General features: G+C 37.9%; 1 protein-coding gene across 4 annotated transcripts in view; it reads right to left on the bottom strand.

The window, feature by feature from the left end:
- PARD3B (par-3 family cell polarity regulator beta) overlaps positions 1-24,896 on the bottom strand; it is a 1,797,179-nt gene that overhangs the window by 1,494,894 nt on the left and 277,389 nt on the right. For all 4 annotated transcript variants that reach the window (XM_089670923.1, XM_089670934.1, XM_089670945.1 and 1 more), the window contains exon 3: positions 899-1,067. In XM_089670923.1, the coding sequence (XP_089527049.1) occupies positions 899-1,067 (169 nt within the window). The remainder of the gene's footprint in view (positions 1-898; positions 1,068-24,896) is intronic.

The following is a 24,896-nucleotide window of genomic DNA, read 5'->3' as shown; positions in this document are numbered from 1 at the left end:
CGGATTCTTTTCTTCTATACTTGACATTCATTCTGCAGTTCATCATTTATTTCTCACCTAATTAGTTCTTATAATTGTAAATGCTGAGATGTTATAGAGATAATCAAATAGCTAATTACCACTAGCTCATTTTTACAATATGATATGACACTAGAAATTGTATTATTACTAAAGTATACAGCTTGCATTCTGGCTGATGAGCGCAGAGAGGGAGATCTGCAGTGTAATTTGGATTTGACTGTGTATTGTACAAGGACATTTAAATAAAACCAGACATTCATGTTTCCGAGTGTTTGTGCTGGCAGAAAATAGAGAAAGAGTGCACATTTTTACATATCTAACAGCTGACATGCATTGAAAAATCAAAAGCAGACAGTTACATTTGTGTGGGCATTTTACCTTCCCACGCCTGCAATATTATTCAACCCATATCCTAAGGAAATCAAGCATTTTTTTCAACCCAAATACTATGAATTTATATATAGAAGTATGACAGTGATAGAATTGGATTGCCTGAGAGGATGACAGATAAAAGAAGACAGGTACTGCTTATGTTTTAAGAAGCAGACAATAGGTACAAATAGAGATGCATGGTACCACATTTTCTTAACTCAGATGCCATAATTCAGGGTTAGGATCTGTGCTGCGGTGTCATATATACGGTTTACTTGTTCTGCAAAAATACTGCACTCACAACTAATGCAGACAGAATATAAAATAACAAGGCAGAGAAAATAGGCCTACTGCTCTTCCTAAGTATACAATACAAAGGGCAACCAGTTTGGCAACAACTATAGAGGTATCAAAAGACAGATATAAACGTCTTACAATGGCCATTTGTACTATACTCAAGTACTTGAAAAAAAATATAACAACACTGGATAAGAAAATGGCATACCAAGTTTCAGAGCTGAAGGAGTAACTTCAATTTCTGCACGAAGTGGCTGGTATGTGGGATTCTGAGCTGTTAGTTCGGCTTCAAAAGGGTCAGGACTGAGGCGATCTATGATGGTGATTCCATCTTCTGCTTTACTGGAGCCATCATGTTCATCAAACACAGCTATCAACTGGAAGAAAAGGGCAACTTTTTACCAAACATTGCAGTTAAAAACACTACAAATTAAATGACATCTTAATACAAGAGCAATTAGTATTCACAAAATTAGAACTAAATTTGAGAACAACATCTATAAGAAGGTGTAAATGTAAACAAGGAACTAATGAAACAGTTTTATGTGGTAAAAATATGTCAAACCTACTGTAAGTCTATGGCAAATCTATGAAAGTGTTTTGCTCAAACGGGTATGTAAAGCGCAACTGCACCACACATGAGGTATCGCGAACGTTGGAGTGAGGGCAATATATCTTGCATCAGAGCTCACCATTAACTCTAAACTAGTGCACTATAAAGGCTTTTAAAGTGTCACCTATTGAGATTTTTAGGTACCGTAGATTTTTTGTGATGTCATGGGTGCATTCACTTTTAAGGCTAGGTTCACATATGTGCGGGTGGTGCCTCTGCAGATCCCCACAAAAATCAGTGCAGCCGCGCCACCCACACAGAAGAATGCAGACCCACGGGCAGGTGCCATTAATTCTAATGGCACGCCGCCTGCACTGGAAAATCGCAACCGCACTGGGAACCGAGGTGGCTAGGGTGACGGTATGTAAAAAAAAAAACACAAAAAAAAGTAAGAATATAAAAAAAAAAAAAAAATGTAAAAATTATAATTTTTGGTTATAAACAAATTTGGGTTATTTTTACTAAAAAAGATAGCTGAATACATTTTGGCCAAGATTTATAGAGAAAGCTTATTTGCAAAATTTTAAATGTTTGGACTTTTTCATTTATATAGCAAAAAAATAAAAATCCCAGTGGTGAATAAATACCACCAAAATAAAGTGTCATCTGCCTCAAAAAAATGCTAAAAAATTCATATGGGTACAGTGTTGCATGACCACACAATTGTCATTCAAAGTGTGATAGCACTGAAAGCTGAAAATTGGCCTGGACAGGAAGGGGGTGTAAGTGTCCGGACTTGAAGTGGTTAATTATATTTTTTCCTGAAAATATGCATTTAATAAATAGTTTTGTAAATATCGTACAACATATAAAAAGCAGCTACTATCTTTTTATTCAGAAAATATATAATGTTCTGGGGGTTTTAAGCTATTTTATAGCCAAAAATGCAGATTTTTACATGTCCATAAAATATGAAAATTGCTCTAGTGCCAAAGTGGTTAATATACAAGGCTAATAATAAATAATAAAAAGTGTCTAAAAGGCCTGGGCTATTTTATCTTGATTTTATTTTTATATTTCAAAACTACATGTTCATATTTTTTATGTAAAAAATGATCACCTGTAAAACTGTACCAAATGATCTGATCATTAGTTTCAGGTAAAGTGAGGAAGGGTTAGAACCTTTGTTAGGTTTACTTTAGCTTCCTGCCCAAGTAACAACAATGTCAAAGAACATTTCCCCATTGTCACACAGACAGTGATACATTCCTAAAAGTAGTCTTTCCATTCCCTTTTCTAAACAGAGAAGTGTTGTGTCCCTACAGCAGAGTCCTTCTGGGGTGCTGCACCAGGACATGAATTTAGGGAAAACATTCCAAAAATGGGCACAACTATAAAATCTGGCAGAAGTTCTAGCCCTTTGCCATTCTATCAAAATAAAAGGTGTGACTGAATATTGCCTGCTGTATTAGCAACTTGTCTTGGTTATATTTCCAACTTTTCCCGATCTGAAACAGGCTCACTTTTGCTAGTTCCATTTTAAAACACCTATTACCACTAATTCATATCTAGTGCAAATGGAATAAATGTGCCTCAAACTTTTAGTTCGAAAATATACATCAATATTGGGCTGGAAAAGCAATTTTTATTTTGACAAAATCAAACGTAGTCATACACGCATATCCCCAAATCTGGGAAGCTGATGCCAAACAGCATCAATTGGGAATTTCCAGATGACACGAACAATTTTTGCTAGTACAAATCTAAAACAACTTAATACCAAGGTCAAATAATGAATGTGCATCCCAAGACATGTTGATCATTGCTGACTGTCAGTCCTCAGTTCACACAACACTTCACAGAGAATCAATTATTTAAGTATTAGCTTTTTTATAATCATACCAATAAAATACCCTATGCCTGAATTTAATGTATTTAATGTATTAAATGTAATAAAAAAGTCAGAAAAAATGTTTTGATGCACAAATGCCATTTACTGCATTTGTAATATTTAAGGATAAATGTAACAAAGAACTCTACTAAACAACATAAACAAAAATAATATGTCACTAATTAAAGTTTAGGCTCTTCCAACAATGAAACTAGAATAGTTCCACTTGCTGTGATCACATCATAATAATAATGTAACAATTGATTATTCAACTTGTCACACCTACACGGTTATTAAAGAAAAGTGACATTAAATAATTTCGGGGATATAATGACTAATGAGTACTAAATTCAAAAAAGAATAGATGTAATACAAAAAGTATCTAAATGAATAAATCAACCTAAAGGAAATTATTTTCCCTAAAAACTTTAGGTGCTGTTAACCAGAATTTAAAGGGTAACTCAATGTTTTGTCACATCCCCCCAAAAAAATCAAAATCATTGTTTCTGCAATATAATAGTGTGAAAGCTTACTTTTCCTGAGGACAGCGAGTTCAAATTCTGCTGTCTTCAAGTAGTACAGCCTCCAGCAAAGTCTTCAGTAATTGACACTTCCAGTAATGTCAGTCAACATCCTACATCTAAATCCTCTGCTGAGCTCAATGGTTCCTCTTACCAGCCCCTATGTCACTACTGTGTCTTGTGTCAATGGGTCAGGGTGATATCTATTTGAGACACTTCTGTGATCATTCAAAATGCATTGGCACTTGTATTTGACCTCCTTCTGACATGTTTGAAGTGAATTTTGCATTTCCATGGACTTGTATGAGCATGCAAAACCTGCTTGAAGGGAACAAAAGACTTGGTCACTTAAAGTGACACCAAACTCACATTTTTTATAAAATAAAAGCCATATGTTTAAATATTCAATCAGTAGAATGTACCTCTTATCTCTCTTTTATTTCATTTCTTTAAATGCAACCTTTTTTTCTGCTATTCTTAGACTTCCTGTTTTAGGGTGGATGTTCATTCTCCATGACCCCATCATGTATGTGAACCTAGCCAAGCTTTCCTGCTCACCTCCGAGATAGAATACACATCTACCTACAAATGCTTTCAGCACTACGGGAACTGTAGTACGCATGGAGCACTGCTCGCTCTGCACCAGTAGCTGTGAGGTGCATCAGCAGAGGATAGGGAGAGTGCACAAAACAAAAACAAAGGCTAAAAACAACGGAAAGAGATTAATAAAAAACAGTCATGGTATCTTTGTTATATTCGAAAGATTGATGTAAACGTGACTTTAGTGTCACTTTAAGTTTGCTGAATTTTGTGAAATGCATATAAGTAACCAGGACAGGGATGTTTAAACTTTGTTATAGAAAGCCCATAGACTGTAGCGCTACCCTTTGTGGCATCACTTATATGGCAGCTGAAGCAAGTAAAGTGAAATTATAAATTATTTGCTTTGGGCAATTACTTTCATCAAAAAAAGCATCTGGATATACAATAGTAGCATTTCCCCCCCAAGTTTGTCAGTATTTAGAGAAATGTTACAATGGAAGCAGCCATGGTGCATATTAAACTGCAATGTGGATCATTTCAACTCCATGCAGTTTCTATGTGGCTTCTGGCAAACATTTTAAAGATTCAGTTTTGTATTGAGTTAGGAAGAGGTCTGTCTGATGTTATTGCAGTCTGGGTCTCCACAGATAATATACAGCGACAGTACAATCTCCACAATGACAAAAACAGACTGCAATAACATATGAAAGATTATAACTTTTCCCCATTCTAAAAATACAGTTTTGACTTTAACTTCACTTTCTGTTGCTTTAGATTGATAATGGAGACATCAGTTTAAAAAGTAAAATGTTCCTTTTTAGTGCCATAAACCTCCATACATAACATATTTACTGCAATTGTCTGGCAAATAGACAATGAATTTTGCAGCTAACACTCAGGTTTACAATTAGGCTAAGTTCACACTAGCTTTGTAGGCAGGCGTTTTGCAGGCATTTGAGGGGCGTTTTTAACGCTCCTCAAATGCCTATGAAAATTGTACACATGGCAGCACACAATTCTGTTCACACTGAAGTGTTCGCGTCGCGGCAAAATTGACACTTCATGTGGAGTCAGGAGGAGTTGAAGCCTTTCAACGCCTCCCATTCAAGACTATGGTGACAATCCTCAAATGCCTGGCAGGCGTTTGTGGGGCGTTAATACCATTAACTTCATTATAGGCATTTGTGGTGCAGTTTAAATGCTTGGAAAACACCTATCAAACGCCTCAAAAATGCATATAGGTCGTTTAGGGAGCGTTTGGGGAGTGTTAAAAACGCTTCCCAAATGCCTGTCTAACGCCTGTCAAGCGCTATATGGGCGTTTGGGAAGAGTTAGAAATTAGTCAAGTCTGAACGAGCCCTTACACATGAAATCCATGTGAAGTCACATTAACAAAGGATCAAATTCTTCCCGTTTGAGAATCAAAAAAGCAAAAAATGAAAAACACGGTTGAATCTACAATGTGGCAATGTGGACTCCGCATGTCAAAGTTCATGATCATGAAAGTCCCTAGTTAGCATATATCTGATCTGTAAAGTGATAAAAATGGTAATGAGCTGAGTTATGGAGTTACATAACAGTGGATCATTGTACATGATCTCTTGGGAGTTTTTCAGTAATCAGCATTTGTCACATGTTGAGGGTCACCTTAGGAGCAGGGTTTCCTCTTTTTTTTATAATGTCATTATGGCACTGACATATATATATATATATATATATATACACACACACATACACACACATACACACACACACACAGTGAAGGAAATAAGTATTTGATCCCCTGCTGATTTTGAATGTTTGCCCACTCACAAAGAAATGATCAGTCTAAAAATCAATTGATAGGTATACTGTAACACTGAGAGACAGAATAGCAACAAAAACTTCAAAAGAAATGCATGTCTAACAAATTATGCACCGATTTGCTTGTTCACGAGGGAAATAAGTATTTGATCCCCTTCACAAAACATGACTTAGTACTTGGTGGCAAATCCCTTGTTGGCAATCACAGAGGTCAGACGTTTCCTGTAGTTGGCCACCAGGTTTGCACATATCTCAGGAGGGATTTTGTCCCACTCCTCTTGGCAGATCCTCTCCAAGTCATTAAGGTTTGGTGGCTGATGTTTGGCAACTCGAACTTTCAGCTCCCTCCACAGATTTTCAATCAGATTAAGGTCTGGAGACGGACTATGCCACTCCAGGACTTTAATGTGCTTCTTCTTGAGCCACTCCTTTGTTACCTTGGCCGTTTGTTTTGGGTCATTGTCATGCTGGACCACCCATCTATGACCCATTTTCAATGCCCTGGCTCAGGGAAGAAGGTTCTCACCCAGGATTTGACAGTACATGGCCCCGTCCTTCATCCCTCTGATGCAGTGCAGTTGTCCCATCCCCTTAGCAGAAAAACACCCCCAAAGCAGCATGTTTCCACCACCATGTTTGACAGTTGGGATGGTGTTCTTGGGGTCATAGGCAGCATTCCTCCTCAAAAAACGGAGAGTTGAGTTGATGCCAAAGAGCTCCATTTTGGTCTCATCTGACCACAACACTTTCAACCAGTCCTCCTCTGCATTTTCTTGGTGAATGTGGTCCCAGCTGCCTGGGGATCATTGAAAAGATCCTCATGTGTAGTTCTGGGATGATTCCTCACTGTTCTCATGATCATTGACACTCCACGAGGTGAGATCTTGCATGGTGCACTAGACCTAGGGAGACTGACAGTTGTTTTGTGTTTCTTCCATTTGCGAATGATTGCACAAACTGTTGTCACCTTCTCACCAAGCTGCTTGGTGATAGTTTTGTAGCTCAGTCCAGCCTTCCATAGGTCTACAATCTTGTCCCTGACATCTTTGGACAGCTCTTTGATCTTTGCCATGGTGGAGAGTTTGGAATCTGATTGTTTGATTGCTCCTGTGGATAGGTGTCTTTTATACAGGTAACAAAATGAGATTAGCAGCACTCCCTTTAAGAGACCGCTTCTAATCTCAGCTTGTTACCTGTATGAAAGACACCTGGTAGCCAGAAATCCTGCTGAATGAGAGGGGATCAAATACTTATTTCCCTCATGAACATGCAAATCAGTGCATAATTTGTTAGACATGCATTTCTTTTGTTGCTATCTGTCTCTCAGTGTTACAATACACCTACCATTCGATTTTTAGACTGATCATTTCTTTGTGAGTGGGCAAACATTCAAAATCAGCAGGGGATCAAATACCTTTTTCCTTCACTATATATATATACACATACACACACACACACACACACACACACATACATATACACACACACATACATATACACACACACATATAGCACTGTATTTCTGGCTATATTCTTGGAGATGTTCTGTCCAATTCCATAAACAAAATCTGAAAACTACCTGTCCTCCAAATGATACATCTGTGTAAAGACTATATAAGCTGCTGGCCTCATTTTCTACGGGTACCCAAAATCAAGAAGAATATGTGTAGACTAGCTGACGTCCAAAGAAATGCACTTTATTGAGACCTTTAGTGGGGAAGAATTAAATTTCCTATGTCCCAAAGCTTAAGACTAAGTTCACTTTTAAAAGAAAAAATGCACTTTTTTTCAGGCAAAAAAAAAGAAAAGATGTATTTATTTATTTTTAGAGCCCATAAAACATTGCCATGCAGGCCTCCGGCAGACTATCGGTTTAAAATGGGTGCTCGTACCTTGCTTAACACTGAAAGGAAAATTGAACAAACTAAACAGTGCTGTGGTAGTTCACTGAGAACTACAAGATGACATCCACAAAGGATGTTGGTACATGTAGTTCATTAATTCACAGAACTCTGTGAATGAATGACGCGGTCATGTGGGCAAAGAGCTCCATGGCCACACTGATTTAAAAAACTGACAGCTAGTACGGGGAACTTCTCCACGTACTGCTTTTACAAGGAGGGGGGAAATGGAGCACTGGCTGCAGCAGTGGGAGCATGTTACATGTTCCACCCTAAAAGAGGGTGGAACATGTAACATGCTCCCAAAGGTGAACTTATCCTTTAAAGTATAACTACAGCAAAACCTTTTTTAGTTTTTGACAGAGTGGAAAGGGATTAGAACATACCCTCCCCCCCGTTAGGCCTTCTTAAAACCATAAGTGCAGAAAAACTGATGGAAACTGACACGCAGATTTCACTTGCAAAGACATCAGTTTACATCAGTTTTCATGTGCGCTCCAAAGAGTTTTACACATGTGATAATTTCTGCAAGTGATACTAGTGTTGTGGTGTGAACAGGACACATAGAGAACGATTTTGTTGTGCCCTTGTAGAACATGTGCAGTAAAACTGACGTTTCTGCACCATGGGGGATTCACTCCATTGTCTTGTTTACTGTTATCACCAAGAGTGCACGTTAAAGAAAACTCCAAATTTTAGATTGTCAGCAAAACAGAAAAAGATGGAATATCTTCCAAGGAGGAAACAAGGGATTTCCTCTTTTTGGAGGGGTTCTATAACTTCCTGTTTTGACTATGGGACAGGAAGCGAGAGGAAATCTCCCCAATGAGATTACTCTATCCAAAATGAAAACAAGCTTTGCATTTAGTTCCACGTTAAGGTCCAATAGCCCTATTACAAACACACACACACACACACAAATATATTTTTGGGTTGTTGGTGCAAAAACAAAAGCTATAGAAGAAATGAAGAAAATATAAACAACGGTAGCTGAAACTTCACTCCGTGTTCAAGACAAAACCACCAAATAAGGCCCCTTTCACATGGGCGATCTGATCAGGTCCACCTGTCAGTTTTTTAGGCAGATCTGATAAGATGGTCCACGTATCTCTTTGGTGCGGAGTGTGCTTGTGTCAGTTTACACCTGCCTAGTTCCAAATTGATCGAGTCCTCTTAAATAAAAAAAAAACAGAAGGAGATACATCTCCCTCCATCTAGGTGGATCGGACCGGAGGCCAGTCAGGTGTAAACGGACAGCTGGTCCATTAATACCCAGCTAGCCATTGAACACAGTGGGCTCATTGTGTGTACGCTCTGCATGAACCGAGCAGCCATGGACCTGTTATCTACCTTATCTGCTCTGTTCAGCAGGGGATCAGCAGACAGATCTTCTGCTGCACATATTAGAGTCCACCCTGTGTGAAATGGACCTTGAGGTTAGTTGCATTGGTAAAAAAAACTATTTTGCATGACCAATGTTATTGTATCACTAAAAAAGAAATACAGACACACAAACAAGTATTAACATGGTTCATGATTTCCTACTAGTTTTCTCTAATCTGAAGTGCTGTTACATAGAACGTTTGGTTTGGAAGCATGGAAACTACAAATCAGGCTAGCTTGGTAGGGTGAATACTGTAAAGGTAAATTTCCCTATCTACTTAACTGAAACACTGGGTGGGTATTGTAAATTGCATTATGGTGATAGTGAACAATATTCAACCTCTGTGAATCAAAAATAAGCTCTAGGAAAGACTCATGACAGAGATACTTAAAATATTTCCTGTAGCGAGTACTCCTCGCTATAGTGTGCAGGATACCCACACCACACACACACACTTGGTGTGGGTATCCCGCAAACGCACCACAGCATGGAGTAGTTTTCTTATTGCTTTGATATGTCATTGTGACTCGTCAAGCATTGTAGTTATTTTCCGTACACAAATTTACAACACAACCTTTTGATTCTATGTTTGGTTAAACCACCAGCTAAAGAGCAACCACATATCAAGTCAGTGACAGTAATTCAGGAGAGTTTTCTGTTTACCAGCAAAATGTTATACCCAAGTCATTATATATCTAGTTTTAATGAAAGTTGGCTAGCTCTATATACTGTATGTGTGTACAGCACAGTAACAAAAGATAAAAATGTAAACTTGACCTGTACACAGATGAACTGCTCTGGACTATCCAAGATAAGAGAACACTTGTCTGTTCCATAATGCTATTAAACCACAGGTTTCTCTTAACATGTCACTGATTGAAAAACTGACCATCTCATTAACCAATATTAGGTCATAATGTTCCTCTAATCCTAGTTAACATTAGAAAATGCTCAGGTTCATGTGAGTGTTGATACAAATCTGTGATGACAGTGCTAACCAGAGCTGATTTAACATAGATTTGATTCTGGAACACAATATCTTAAAGGGTAGAGAAGCCTAATTAGTTATTTTCCAGAATAGGTGTCAGGCGGGGACATTGTTCATCTGAACATTTCACCACTTGTAATTAAAATGAGCTTTATGGCTAATGGAGGACGTAAGATAAAGCACTCAACACACTGCTATACTCAATCATAAAACTATTTATTGCTACCTTTATGGGTTTATGCATTTAGCCTAGCTGCAAATTATTTAAAAAAAATCTTTCATTTAAAAATAATGAAATAACTTTAATGAAAACGAATCTGTAAACGTCTCTGTAAGACATAACTGTAATAAGATGTAATGCAGGCTATTTAAGTGTTGAATAGCGCCTGTCATGGAATTCTCAAATTACATTTCCACAATTCCTTTTTCTGAAAAAGCCAAAACTTGAACGCACAAACTATTTTGTAAGTCAACATAAGATAAAATAGGGTAGGCAAGTTAAAAGTAAATGAAGAGATGCCAAATAGGCAAACCACCTTGAATCCAACATATCGTAACACATCATATATAAGACACAAAGATCACAGCTCAGCGCCCCCCAACTCCCTCCTCACTGACTGTGATTGACAGCAGTGGGAGCCAATGGCTCCTGCTGCTGTGTCTCAGCAAATGAGGAGAAAGAGATCTGAGGCTCCTGTGCACAGCGCAGGATAGAGATTAGGCTCAGTTATGCATTAGGAGGGGCTATTGGGGAAGCAGTACACAGAAAGCTTTTCTACCTTCATGCATGGAATTTACAAAGGTAAAAATCCTTTAGCCTTTACAACCACTTTAACTCAAGAATAAAAATGGGAATTGAGTAATATCAAGGCTGTGTGTTTGGTACCTTTTAAAACAACCAATGCATTCCCTTTACTATCCAAACAGTACCTGTGCACATAGGCTGTTTGCTGTTCATTGTTCCTTCTATTACAGCTCTCTAGCAATCCATAGAGAGCAGATGTTAAAACTCAGAAAACTTCAGAAATCAGATCTGCAATTTTTACTTTCCGAAAGGTTATCTGAATGCAATGACATCATTCCTGCATTTTAAGTTACATTTTCCCTACTGGCTGCGTTGGGCTCTAGAAAAAAAAAATCCAACCAATCTGTAATTGAGGGATGATATCATTGCATAGGAAAGCAAAATGTCTGTACAAAGTTATTGCAGATTTGTTTTTTGAAGGTAAGGTGGATTTCAACACAGAGTTGTTACAGCTGCTATATAGAGCTTCCAGAGAGTCTTGAAAGAGAAAAAAATGACAACAGCCTCTATGTACAGGTATTATTAGATGGGATAGTAGAAGGAATGTACAGGTCATAATAAGTATGTAAAATGCATCAAACATATTTAAGAAAACATTTGGCTCATTTTAATATAAAAAAAATACTGAAAACTTGACTGCTGTCCATTGTATGTATTACAGCTAACACACTAATTGTCTTCATTTAAAGAAATCCATGGTAATGTCTTGCGTTTTAATGATTGCAGACATTAGGGCTAGCAGAACAACAGTCATTTTTAAAGACAAAAAGTCTAATAAACCTTTAAGATAATTATTACAGAATGTCAATATTTTAGACAGATCGAACAAGATGATGTCCATTTATGTCTGCTTTACCTATTAATTGCTTAAGAACATAATCTGACAAACCAAATAAAAATGGAAATAGGCACAGCACAAGACCATTAATCCCAAGCAGAGAATATTTCATGCTTGGAAGATGTGGTCTAAACGATAGCTTGAACTTTGTTCCCTTTGGCTATGTTCCCGAGCACACATTTAGCAAGTATTCCACTGATGCGCTTATTTTAATTCTACATTATTTATTATTTTATTGAAACTTGGCCTTTTATTTGCAGTCACTAGAATGATTATTTATACTGCTTTTCACACATACTTCTGATAAACGAAGACTGCCAAAGTGAAGTAGTTGGCTAGAGTGTCAAGGTGGTTTAGAATATTTTTTGTCATGCGTGGTGTGAAATGAAAAATACATACATAAACTGTCAACTTTGTAGGAAGACATGCACACCAGATCTAAGTTTAGTGACAATATTTAAACTATCTTGCAATGCTCTCTTTTCCATGGATTATATTTGAGTAGCTGTAGAGAAAAGTTAGTACAGGTTTGGCTTTTCAAACTTTAACACAGCCAGGGAAAATTTACTCTATTAAGAAGCAATCTGTACTGCAAAAACGATGAGATCAAAATTGCCACAAAGTCATTTTGTAAGAGAGTTCATGTGGCTATAAGGTATAACCCAAGCATCCCCCTATATAAATCCAGCAGTTATGCATTTGTTTTTGCTCCCCCATGTAATGTTCCCCACAGATTTCTTTGAAGTTTGTATTTCTCACTTGTAAACAATGCAGCTTGATCCAGTGGGGGTACTTTCTTCCACCTACAAATTAAACCTGGTTTCTAGGGCTGTAAGCCCACATAAAAAACAGAAGAAAATATACAATGGGGGGAGAGAGAAACTTCACACGTCTGGGAAACTATTTTCATGGAAGGCCTTCTTCTAAGCAACAGAGCAGTCCACTCATTGATAGAAAAATTAGCCACATTTGGAACTAGTGAATAGGCGCCATTCACATTTGCAATTAGCTGCAGGAGATCCACCAGGGGGGGTTGCTGCGATTACCTGCAGGCCTAATTACGTCTGTGCCCAGGGCTGATCATTAGCAGATAATCACTGTATGAATGATTATATGCAATTGTGAATAGCTGCAGGAGCTGTCAGCCCCCCATTGCTTTCAATAGGGATTTCCCCCCACAGCCCCTGCTGAGTCTCCCGCAGCTAATTGCAAACAGCATTCACTTAAATCTCTTTAAGCACAATTTTGCCTCCAACCAGCTTTGTTTTTCTGTTGATTTCTTGAGGTTTTATGGTATAGCGCACCTCTACCTTTCCTAAAGCTTAACTTTTAATTTAAATCAGCTACATACATTCCAAGTGCATGAAAACAAAAAGGCATGCAAAGTCTTAAGCTGGGTACACACCGTCAATTTTTTTTGGTTCAACAAAACAAATCTAACAGATTTATGATTCCACACAATTGAGGTGGATGCAGGAATTCTCCCCACCAGGACATTGTATTCTGACAGCAGGGACTCTGAACTGGGAGGGCTACGCATAGGTCAAAATTCATCCGGTCCCTGATATATTGGCTGGCTTTCGATCTGTGTGCACCCTGCTTTACAGTTTGTTTACTTTAGAAAGCAGCCACAGCCTGTCAACTGTCAGCACTGTGTAGAGGAGGATTCTTGCTCTCTATGTGGAAGCAATGGTCTCTCTACAGAGGTCCAACATGCCCCTTGCTGAGCCAGAGATATACAGTTGTGTTCAAAATAGTAGCAGTCAGACATCACTAACCTGATCAATCACTGTTTTTGGTAGAAATTATATTTCTACATGGCAAATAATTTACTAGCAGGTGTAGTAGAGTAATAGGAATCCAACAGACCCAACAGTCATGACATGCATGCTGCTGATTCTGTGTAATTGAATCACTAATTAAAAGGGGCATGTTCAAAATAATAGCAGTGTGGAGTTCTATTAGTGAGGTCATTCATTCTTTGAAAAACAGGTGGCAATTATTGCCCTTATTTAAGAAAGGAAGGCAGCAAATGTTGTACATGCTGGTTACGGTGCATTTCTCTCTGAAATTCTGAGGAAAATGGGTTTTTTCAGACATTGTTCAGAAGAACAGTGTACCTTGATTAAAAAGTTGATTGGAGAGGGGAAAACATATAAAGAAGTGCAGAAAATGATAGGCTGCTCAGGTGAAATGATCGCAAATGCTTTAAAATGGCAACCAAAACCTGAAAGACGTGGAAGAAAGCGAAAAACTACCATTCGAATGGATAGAATAGCCAAAATGGCAAGGACTCAACAATCAGCTCCAGGAAGATGAAAGAAGGTCTAAAGTTACCTGTGAGTACTGTTACAATTAGAAGACGCCTATGTGAAGCCAAGCTATCTGCAAGAAGCCCCCGCAAAGTCCCACTGTTGAAAAAAAGACATGTGCTGAAGAGGTTACAATTTGCCAAAGAGCACATTGACTGGCCTAAAGAGAAATGGAGCAACATGTTGTGGACTGATGAAAGTAAGATTGTTCTTTTTGGGTCTAGTGGCCGGAGACTGTTTGTCAGACGACCCCCAAACACTGAATTCAAGCCACAGTACACTGTGAAGACAGTGAAGCATGGTTGCGCAAGCATCATGATATGGGGATGTTTCTCATAGTACGGTGTTGGGCCTATTTATCGCATACCAGGGATCATGAATCAGTTTGAATACATCAGAATACTTGAAGAGGTCATGCTGCCTTATGCTGAAGAGGAAATACCCTTGAAATGGGTGTTCAAACAAGACAACGACCTCAAACACACCAGTAAACGTGCAACATCTTGGTTCCAGACCAACAACATTGATGTTATGGAGTGGCCAGCCCAATCCCCGGATCTTAATCCAATAGAAAAGTTGTGGGGTGACATAAAAAAATGCAGTTTCTGAGGCAAAACCAAGAAATAGAGAAGAACTGTGGAATGTAGTCCAATCATCCTGGGCTGGAATACCTGTTCACAGGGGCCAGAAGTTGGTTGACTCCATGCAACACAGATGTACAGCAGTTCTCAGAAACAGTGCTTATACAACTAAATATTAATTAAGTGATTCAAAGGAAAGCAAAATCTTCAAACATTTTTCAGTTTATATAGTGAATGTTTAAGTTTGTAAAGAATACAAACACTGCTATTTTTATGAACAGTCTAATATTCACTTTTCTTCATTTTTTTTTTTAGAGGAACAACACAAATTTGATATTATTTTTCTTCATGTTTTGATTTGGAATAGAATGTGTAGTGTTCCCAATGCATTTGTGTGTATGCAAATAAAAGCTATTAGAAGGATTTTGAGCTTTATTCACTTTTTTAAACACACTGCTATTATTTTGAACACAACTGTATCTCCCTTTTATTGATTACGGTAAGTTCTTCTTGGGGACAGATCACAATATCAATCTTATAACTGTAAAAAAGTCACCAGCACTCCAAGACATTTGTTTCACTGTTTTATTATGAAAGCATGATCACGGCATATGTGTTAACCTATTGGTTTCCTTATAGGCTGTGATATTGCTTTCTCAATTAACCAGTACAACAAAATGTCTTGAGGTGCAAGTGAATTTCTGTATTTATTGGACTCTCCAACAATGCCACCCCTTGTATCATTCTAAAAGCCTGCTATCTTTACCAGATTACAGGATGGAAGCTGTGCATCTCATATATGGATTTTAGTCACTGAAAGCAACTCACCAGCAACAAGATAACTGATGAGAGCACTTATCTGCTTCCACAGTGAAGCTACCACATTGGCTGCATGAAGTGACATCTCACTGGTTGGTCAGCAAAGAAGCAATACCATAGGAGCAAGTAAGTGTTCATGTTGCAGTCTTTTCACTAACCACCCACCAGTGACATCACAAGTGTAACAGGCAACAAGCTGTGCCACTGGTTTATCTGTGTATGTTCAATAGAAAACAAGGAATCTGACATAGAATTCATTTCTTTATGTCACTGTGTTGACACAAAGAAGCAGTTTAGCAGAAGCAAGCCCTTCTATATGCTTTTCAAATTGAGAGGATTTATTGATAAGGTGAAACAAATGTTTAATTTACTAACAGATAAACAGTTAAGCAACTAGTTTTGCTTGGGCTAATAATTCAGACTGTTCCTTTTATCTTTTGAAAAGCTATAGGCAGAAGACAGTTGCATTAACATTCTGCACGATCGGCTACATACTCTGTACTGTATGAGGAGTGTTACACTGAACAGACCTCAAAATCAATGCAACTTTGTGATTCATGTAATGGAAATATTTGCTACATTTAAACATCAAAGTAGAAGTACAGTAAAAAAAATAATGCAGATGTCAGAGCTATTACCTTATCAGATTGTTCAGAATTATGGGCTAGATGGCTTTAGAAAAAAAAAACGGAGTGCAAATAAAGTTTATCAAGTTGATCCTATTTCTGCAGCGGAAAACAGAGGCTGACATTTAGAAGTCCAAATCTACTTAAGTGAATACAGCCCACTTTATCTGGCAATGCACTTTTCCCCATAGGAAATGTATAGTGTGTGGTGTGTGTGTGTGTGTGTGTGTATATATATATATATATATATATATATATATATATATATATATTGTATTGTATTGTGTTTAAGACTAAAAAAATGTATTTCTTCATTTTGAAAGTCAAAGTAGACCCTCAGTTTTGTTTTTTTTTTGTTTTTGTTTTTTTTTTTTTTTAACTCTGAGGATGTAATCACTTACGGAATATGCAGCTTCTTTATCATTTAATCCTTGCCTATATTCCTGTTAATGTTGATGTTGTCACTGCTACCCCAAGTTTCCTTTTTCAGGGTGGTTCCTTTCTCTCTTGCAGCTTTCCATGCAGAGACTCCCTACGCTGTGTCCATCAATAGAAACACACAACCTAAGAAGGTAAGGCAGCCCCCCTGCTCCAAGCTAACAGACTGGCACTTTCTACTGTTAACTCTTTCATTTGAAGAATGTAAGTTCAGAGAAGCAGCAATAAGAGAGCACAAACCAGTAATATTGAAAGTTGTAAACTGCAAGTGCTGGGGCACTAATTTTAACAAATAGTTTACTGGGGAATTATTATTTTATTGTGCCTAATGTGTTGAAGCAGTATTAAATGCTCAACATTTTTGTTAAACATGAAATATTGTAATGTGAAGCATTTTTCATAAATATTTCACCGTTACCCTTCCCATCCAAGCTGGTGATGAGGAGTCTGGCACTCCAGGGCTGCAGATTTCTGATATATTGTGTTGAGAATACAAACTATAAGGTCCCAAGATAAATACACCTAGCTGAGTGAGTATTCTGAATGGCTCAGAGTAGGGTCCTCAATCTACATTAGACAGAGCAGGCTATATTATCAAAGGAACCTGTACTGAGAAAATATTCTATTGCTGAATTACACATTTTAAAAAATTAGTTGGCTGATTCTCATGCTAACACGAAGGCTTCAAATACCTTTTGAGTCCCTGACTCTGAATTGAATTGAGCACTCATATTTATCTCAGTATAGGTTCATTCTTAGTCTGCAGACACAGTCAGTAAGTCCAGATCAACAGCTGTGCTGTCCTACTAGAAATGCCAGCTTGCACTGTACATACTGAAGCATGTAAGCACCGTATTAAATATGTATTTCTGAAATAAAGATTGAATATGTTTAACAATTAAGTATAATTATATATTTTATTAAAAACAGAAGCTACAAATGTTTTCCTTTGAGGCCTAGTTGACACTAGCATGTAGGGTGAGCATAAAAGCATGCAGTTGAGCTGCGTTTTTACCACAAAACTGGAGTATACACATGTCATGGCCAAATTCAACCTATGGTTGTGGGCTTTTAGGGGTTAAAACAGAGTGAGGAAAGGGCATAACACCCCCTCACTGCCTGTCAAACTCTCTCTGAAAAGCAATCCACCACAGATCATTCTTCAGGAGGCTAATGCAAGTGTAAACAAGCTCTGAAAGACTTATTTAGGCAGCATAAAAAGCAGGGATGTGCACTTACTCATGACAACCAGTCTATTTATTCATGATTTAAAGTGTTACTAAACCCCCAACAGTAAATCAGTCTGTATATGCAGTAAAGCATGCTTGTTATACTCACTGTGGAACCTAAGAGGTAAATCCTCTGCATTGTGTATAAAGGCTGTTTGAGCCCATCTTCTCTGATCCTCGCCTTCTTCTACTGTCCCCAATCCATCTGCTGATAATACAGAACTCTAGGACTCACTCTGCACATGCTCAGTTTATTTTGTATTGCTAGAGAGTTTGTTTTCTTTGGGAGGGTGCATGTGATCAGCACAGCCAATCAGTACTGTCCAGACAGAGCATCAGGAGTTATGCAGCCTCATTGGACAGTCAAAGCAGAATGAAAAACTCTTCTTACAAGCTTTAACTAGTGCTCAGCTGGCGACTGAATGTCACATGACTTTTCTAACCGCTGATGAGAAAAGGTATTTAGCAATTTATATTACTAAAATAATTGCACTTCCATGCTGTGTGTACTGTGGGAAACTGGATATAGCAAATGCAGGGGTTATGGGTTTAGTAACACTTTAAAAGCAGCCAGAATATACAAAAATTGAATACTATGGAAGACTACATTTCTAACCTTACTCCTAGGCCCTCATTTATAATAGAGAAGAAAACTCATCAAATTCAGTCTGCAAAGTGCTCTCTACATAGTGTTATAGACAACATTCTGTGTTAGATCATATGATCAGGCTATCCTCCTCCAGGAACCTTTCTTTACACCATTCACTGAAATGAATGTGGCCTCTATTGATTGAAAAGTCGCAGAGGAAGCTGGCTAACTGAATGTTCCCAATATTTCACTGATTTTACCATTAGGGTTCATTCACACTAGCTCACATGCTAAAACATAAGCTGCTGGTGTGCGTTGTATAGCAGCAATAAGGGGTGGTGTGATGCGCTGCTAAAATACAATGCACGGTTTCTTTTTTTTAAAAGGCATTACTGACGTCGATGTGACACTCTGCGGTGCGGTGATCTGCGGTGAGGTGCGTTACACTATGTGAAAATCCTGACATGTTTCAATTTTATGTAACACACCACAATGTGCCCTTGCACTGACTTATGCAGATAAACACAATGGACATGGTGTACATGAGCGCTAATGGTGGCATTTCCCTCTACAATTATTAGTCATGCTTTTTTTACATCATCAGTAGCAATACCAAACTCACATAAAGTAATTTACTCTTGATCAAAGTATTATAAACCAGATTAGAACCAAAAAAAGGAAATGTCCTGTTTTAAAGAGGTGATTTCAACAGAGGGATTTTGCTTAGGATAGCAAAAACTGTGTGCCTACAGGCTGTTGCAATGAATGTACATGCCCTGCTTGTTGCCTAAGATTGCTCTTTAAAAAACATCCATCAATACTAATAGTAACATATTAATAACAGTTGGGAACTTTGAAAACTTTACATATTTGTTGTTCAGTACGGAATCATTTTAAAATGCAAATGATACAGAAGTGACTTGCCAGAACAATTTATTTATTCTTGAAACTGACACCTTACAAAGTGTTTTCAACACAGCTGTTGGTATGTTCTCGCAGCAAAGGGGATATAAGGATACTATTTCCAAATATAACATTCTGGTTTTTAAGTTACGTCTTAGTCTTCTGATATTTAATCATTAAAATATATTTTACAGGTGTTAGCACAGTATTTATTTAAGTTTGGTAATCAACTACTGTTGGAGAGGATATAGGCAAGAAACAAGTAAAAAGAAAGATTTGAGTGTGGGCATACAGTATAGTGTGGAGGTTTAGTCATATTTTCATCATCCTTGCAATGTGCCTAAAAATCAGACAAATACAGTGATTTATTATTTATTTATTTCAGGTGCTTATATAGCGACATCAATTTACGCAGCGCTTTAAATATATTATACATTCACATATTATACATTCACATCAGTCCCTAACCCTAAAGGGGCGTACAATCTAAGGTCCCTAACTTACATTTATACATACGCATACTAGGGACAATTTAGACAGGAGCCAACCAGTGGCTTTAATAGTTGGCAAACCAATAAGGCTAGGCATAGCAGAGCCCTTAGATTCCAGATGACCGCAGTGTTTATTGTAATTGTTGAAAGAATGATGACATACACTGGCATTCCCATAGAAAATGTCTAGCCCTTTCGGGAGAGTCAAGGTTTCATGTAAAAGACCTTGACAAATCTTGTAGTTTGCTCTGCAATGCCTCGTTCATTTTAGTTGAAAGTAATACTATAACAAAACGTTTGATGCACTCTAGTGGCACAACACTTTATAGTCTGTGTGAAAAATTTGCAATGTTAAAAAAGCGCTAAACCCACCAAGTGTCCGGTCATACTGGTGCGATTTCAGGTGCGATTTGCAAATTGAAATTGCATCTGAAATTACATTTAATGAATGTGAATGTCAGTTTCTTACCATCTGCATTTTCTGCAGCATGATTTCTAAAGTAGTTCTTGCATTACTTTTTCTGTAGTTTATTGCGATTACAAGTACATTATTATTATTATACAGGATTTATATAGCGCCAACAGTTGGCACAGCACTTTACAATATAAGGGAGACAGTACAATTACAATACATTTCAGTACAGAAGGAATATGAGGGCCCTGCTCGTGGAGCTTACAATCTAAAGAACAATATGGAAAATCGCACTGCAAATCACAAGAAATCGTTGAAAATCTTCACAAGTGGCAATAAAGTCTTCAGAAATCGCACCTGTAATCACACTGGAATCGCACACAAATAACGCAATTTTAAATCACAGCAATGTGACTGGTAACTTAAAATGAAATCATGTAAAACCCTGCTTAGTGCCGTTACATCTGGTCCCTGTTGTATGTCACTTCCGGTGATTTGGATTCAGTCTGTAGAATGCATGCTGGCTCAGACAGCCAGGGCAGCAGAGCTTAGCGGTTTATCCACAGTACATGGTTGTATCAGTGCCTTAAGCGCTTTCAAATGTGAGTGGATTTCTATTTTTAATCTTTGCACTTTTAATAAAATATACTTTACCATGAGAAAAATCTCTTTTTTCTGAATGTGTGTATTGTCATACTGTATCACTTAAAAAGAAGACCCCGGTGATGTCCGCTTCCTCCTTGATCTTTTTTGGGCTATATGATATGCACGAATCAATTGAAATCTGGTAAGTTTTCAATCTTACCACACGTGGTGGTGAATTGGCATCGAATGGATTTCATATAGGTGTTGGGCTCACAGTTGAGTGAACTTTCATGGAAAATCATTCAATGGACTTTAATTTGCAATGGACACTATGAAGCAAATTATTTAGGCTGATTATTATTATAAGGCTTATATATATTTTTTTATTGAGTGATACGGAGCATGATTTCACTTTAAGTAGGTAATGCGCATTATTTAACATTGGAAATTTTTCACACAGAGTCTTATCACACTGTAAAGAGCTGCTCACCTTTTTCAAATTTTTCTTTTTCTAATTTAAAGATTCAGAACGGCGCCCCTTGGTTTCACATAACACTTTATAGCTTTTATGTGTATAATGCCACATGAAATCAACCCTCAGTCATTTGTGATGGTGACTTTGCACATTTGTTTTGCTATTACCAGGAGTGCAAGAATGGCACACCTTTGAAGAGTACTTTTGAGCAGACGAGAAGTCCTGTGTATCACATAACCACAGTACACAAATAAGGATCTATAATTATTTTGGTCTTCCCAATCATATAAAAATGTTCACACAACACGGAAACTAAAGATTATCCTCTGACAATGTGCTGTCCACAGGGAGACATCAATACCGCCAGAAATTCTAAGGTACTTCCAGCTTTGTAAGACATAATAATAGGTCTCTAGCTATGCAATTCTGGAGTGAATAACTGCATTTTTCTAAAAGTATCACTTCTTTGGCAAATCATAAAAAAGGCAGTTGCTGGAAAAACACTGACATCTTAATGCTGAAACAATAAAGAAAGATTGAATGCGGTAATTCTTCATATAAGCCGATCTTCTGGGATCACTGCCACAGTCTAGTAATTGATCAGGACTACCTTTAGACCCCTCTGACATTTTACTTCTAAACATTTGAAGTGGAAGGCAAACTGGACATTTTCTGTGACTACCCTCTCCCCACACATGCAGATTTGCCCAGTCTGCAGAGAAATCATGGTTTATGAATCAAGATTAACTGGATTTCAGGATATTTATTCAAATATTCAAGAGACAGTTATGAAATCTGCAATTCTTCTGACTTGACCAAACCTATGGGGCACATTAAAGGTTACAATTGTTTGGTTTTTTTACTATGTATTTGCCCTCTTAAAAAAATTATTGATTATTCTATTAACTGTTCTCCCCATCTACATCAATATTTTGAGGCTTGTATTTGATTTGATGTCCGTTTTTTAGCCTTATTATTTGTTATGATCATAATTTCCTGAAACTGTGTTCAAAGGTTCATGGGCACTTGAATATCACACACCTATATAAGCTCATTTGACACATCAATCCAAAACCATGAACATTAATATGGAGTTGCCCCTTTTTTGCAGTTACAACAGCTTCCACTCTTCTGGGAAGATTTTCCACAAGAATGTGGAATGTACGTGTGGGAATTATTTTTAGCCAAATTCTTCCTTCTACTGTACCGTCCCAGTGCTTTTGCTAACTCGCTTCCAACATATTTCACCACATAAGTGGTGCATACGCAGCATTGTTCCTTAGTCTGCGCAAAACTTGCTACATAATAGGGTGATTTACTAAAACTGAAGAATGCAAATCTGGTGCAGCGTTGCATGGTAGCCAATCGGCTTCTAATTTCAGCTTGTTCAATTAATCATATGCCGCCCAGCCACTGTATAAATACGGCGGCAGGGCGGCACGGCTGGGCAAAAGCAAGTTTTAAAAACGTGTGTTTTGAAAACAGGTAGGGGGCGCGCGTCGCGGATGTCATTTGCCGGGTCACAGCCGGTCGTTACCGGCTATGTCCCGGCGATCGGCGGCAATCGCTGACAGAGAGCACAGCTGCAGTAGCTGTGCTTTCTGTCAGTTCCCTGACAGCTCCAGCACACGCTGATCGGGACAGAAGAGTTTCTCTCTCCCGATCAGCGGTGTTCCCTGCAGTACACACCCCTGTCCCCTAGTAAAACACTCCCCTCACACAGTTAACCCTTTCCCTGAATAATAAACATAACCCCTTCCGCCCCAGTGCCATTAGTACAGTGTCAGTGTTTTTATTTTTGCACTGATCACTGTATTGGTGTCACTGGGGATGTCAGTGACCCCAAGTCAGTACCCCCCAATGTCAGAATGTCCATCACAGTCCCGCCATAAGTCACTGTTTGCCGCCATAAGTCACTGATCGCCGCCATTATTAGTATAAAAAAAAACTAAAAATCCCAGTATCTTTCCCGCCATTTGTAAACGCTATAACTTTCACGTAAACCAATTAATTTACATGTATTGGGTTTTTTTTTTAGCAAAGACATGTCGCAGAATGCATTTTGGCAGAAATTTATGACTAAATTTGATTTTTAAATTTTTTTTACTGGACATGTTTTATAGCAAAAAGTACAAAATATTGTTTTTTTCCTCAAAATTGTCAACCTTTTTTTTTTATAGAGCAAAAAATAAAAACCGCACAGGCGATCAAATACCACCGAAAGAAAGCTCTATTTGTGTGAAAAAAAGGACATAAATTTCATTTATGTACAGTATTGCATGACCGCGCAATTGTCCGTTAAACTAGCGCAGCGCTGTATAGCAAAAAAATGGCGTAAATTGCAGTATCTATACCATAGTTTGTAGACGCTATAACTTTCACACAAAGCAATCAATATACACTTATTGGGATTTTTTTTTACCAAAACATGTAGCAGAATACATTTTGGCCTAAATTTATAACCAACTTTGAGTTTACTATATATTTTTTATAGGTGAAAGTAAACAATATCGTTTTTCTTCAAAAATTTTGGCCTTTTTTTGTTTATAGCGTGAAAAATAAAAAGCGCACAGGTGATCAAATACCACCGAAAGAAATCTCTATTTGTGTGAAAAAAGGACGTAAATTTCGTTTGGGTGCAGCATTGCATAACCGCGCAATTATCAGTTGAATTAGTGCAGCGCCGAGTAGCAAAAAGAGGCCTGGTCATTAAGGGGGGTAAATCCTCTGGAGGTCAAGTGGTTAAGCATTGATGAAAAAAGACAAAAAACAAACTGGAAGCTGACTGGTTTCTGTGCAGATCTCAACCAGATTTTGCACTCTCTAGTTTTAGCAAATCAACCCCACTGGGTCAATGTTGGGAGCAAATCAGCAAAAGCACTTTGATTTTCAGTGATAATGGGTTGTTCAATATAAGAAATAAGAAAGCTCAAAGCAGACTATAGCACAATAGCAGAAGTGAGGAGAAATAGATGAAAAAATGGGAATTATTCTAGATGAAGAGAGCAGCTAGGAAGACAGTGGAAAGTGGGAAAAAAAGAAAGTAATTGCTTTAAGTAAAGCAATCAAGAAATTATCAGTACAGGAGACAGAAAAAAAGATACACAATAGTAAGACAGACGAGAAAAAAAGCCAAGAAAGCCAAGAAAAGAAGGAACGTTACTAAGACCTAAAAGATTTAAATATAGAAAGCTTATAAACTTGAACATTCTACACAGCCATCATCATCAGGTGACATGAAATTTGAAAAAATATGAAATGATAACTCCTTAAACTGGTTATAAAGGCTCAAAGTTTTTTTTACCTTCATGCATTCTATGCATAAAGGTAAAAAAATCTTCTCTGTGCAGCATCCCCCCCAGCCCCCCCAATACTGCTGTCTCATTGGCTCCCACTGCAATCAATCACAGCCAGTGAGCTAATGAGAAGAGAGAGGGGGCAGGGCCGAGCTGCATCTCTGCGTGTGAATGGACACACAGAGCAGCGGGTGCCCCCATAGCAAGCTGCATGCTGTGGGGG

This window comes from Staurois parvus, unplaced genomic scaffold (assembly GCF_062004578.1).
Source record: "Staurois parvus isolate SC_StPar_1 unplaced genomic scaffold, SC_StPar_1.0 ptg000011l, whole genome shotgun sequence".
Lineage (NCBI taxonomy): Eukaryota > Metazoa > Chordata > Amphibia > Anura > Ranidae > Staurois > Staurois parvus.
This window is presented reverse-complemented; position numbering and strand designations above follow the sequence as displayed.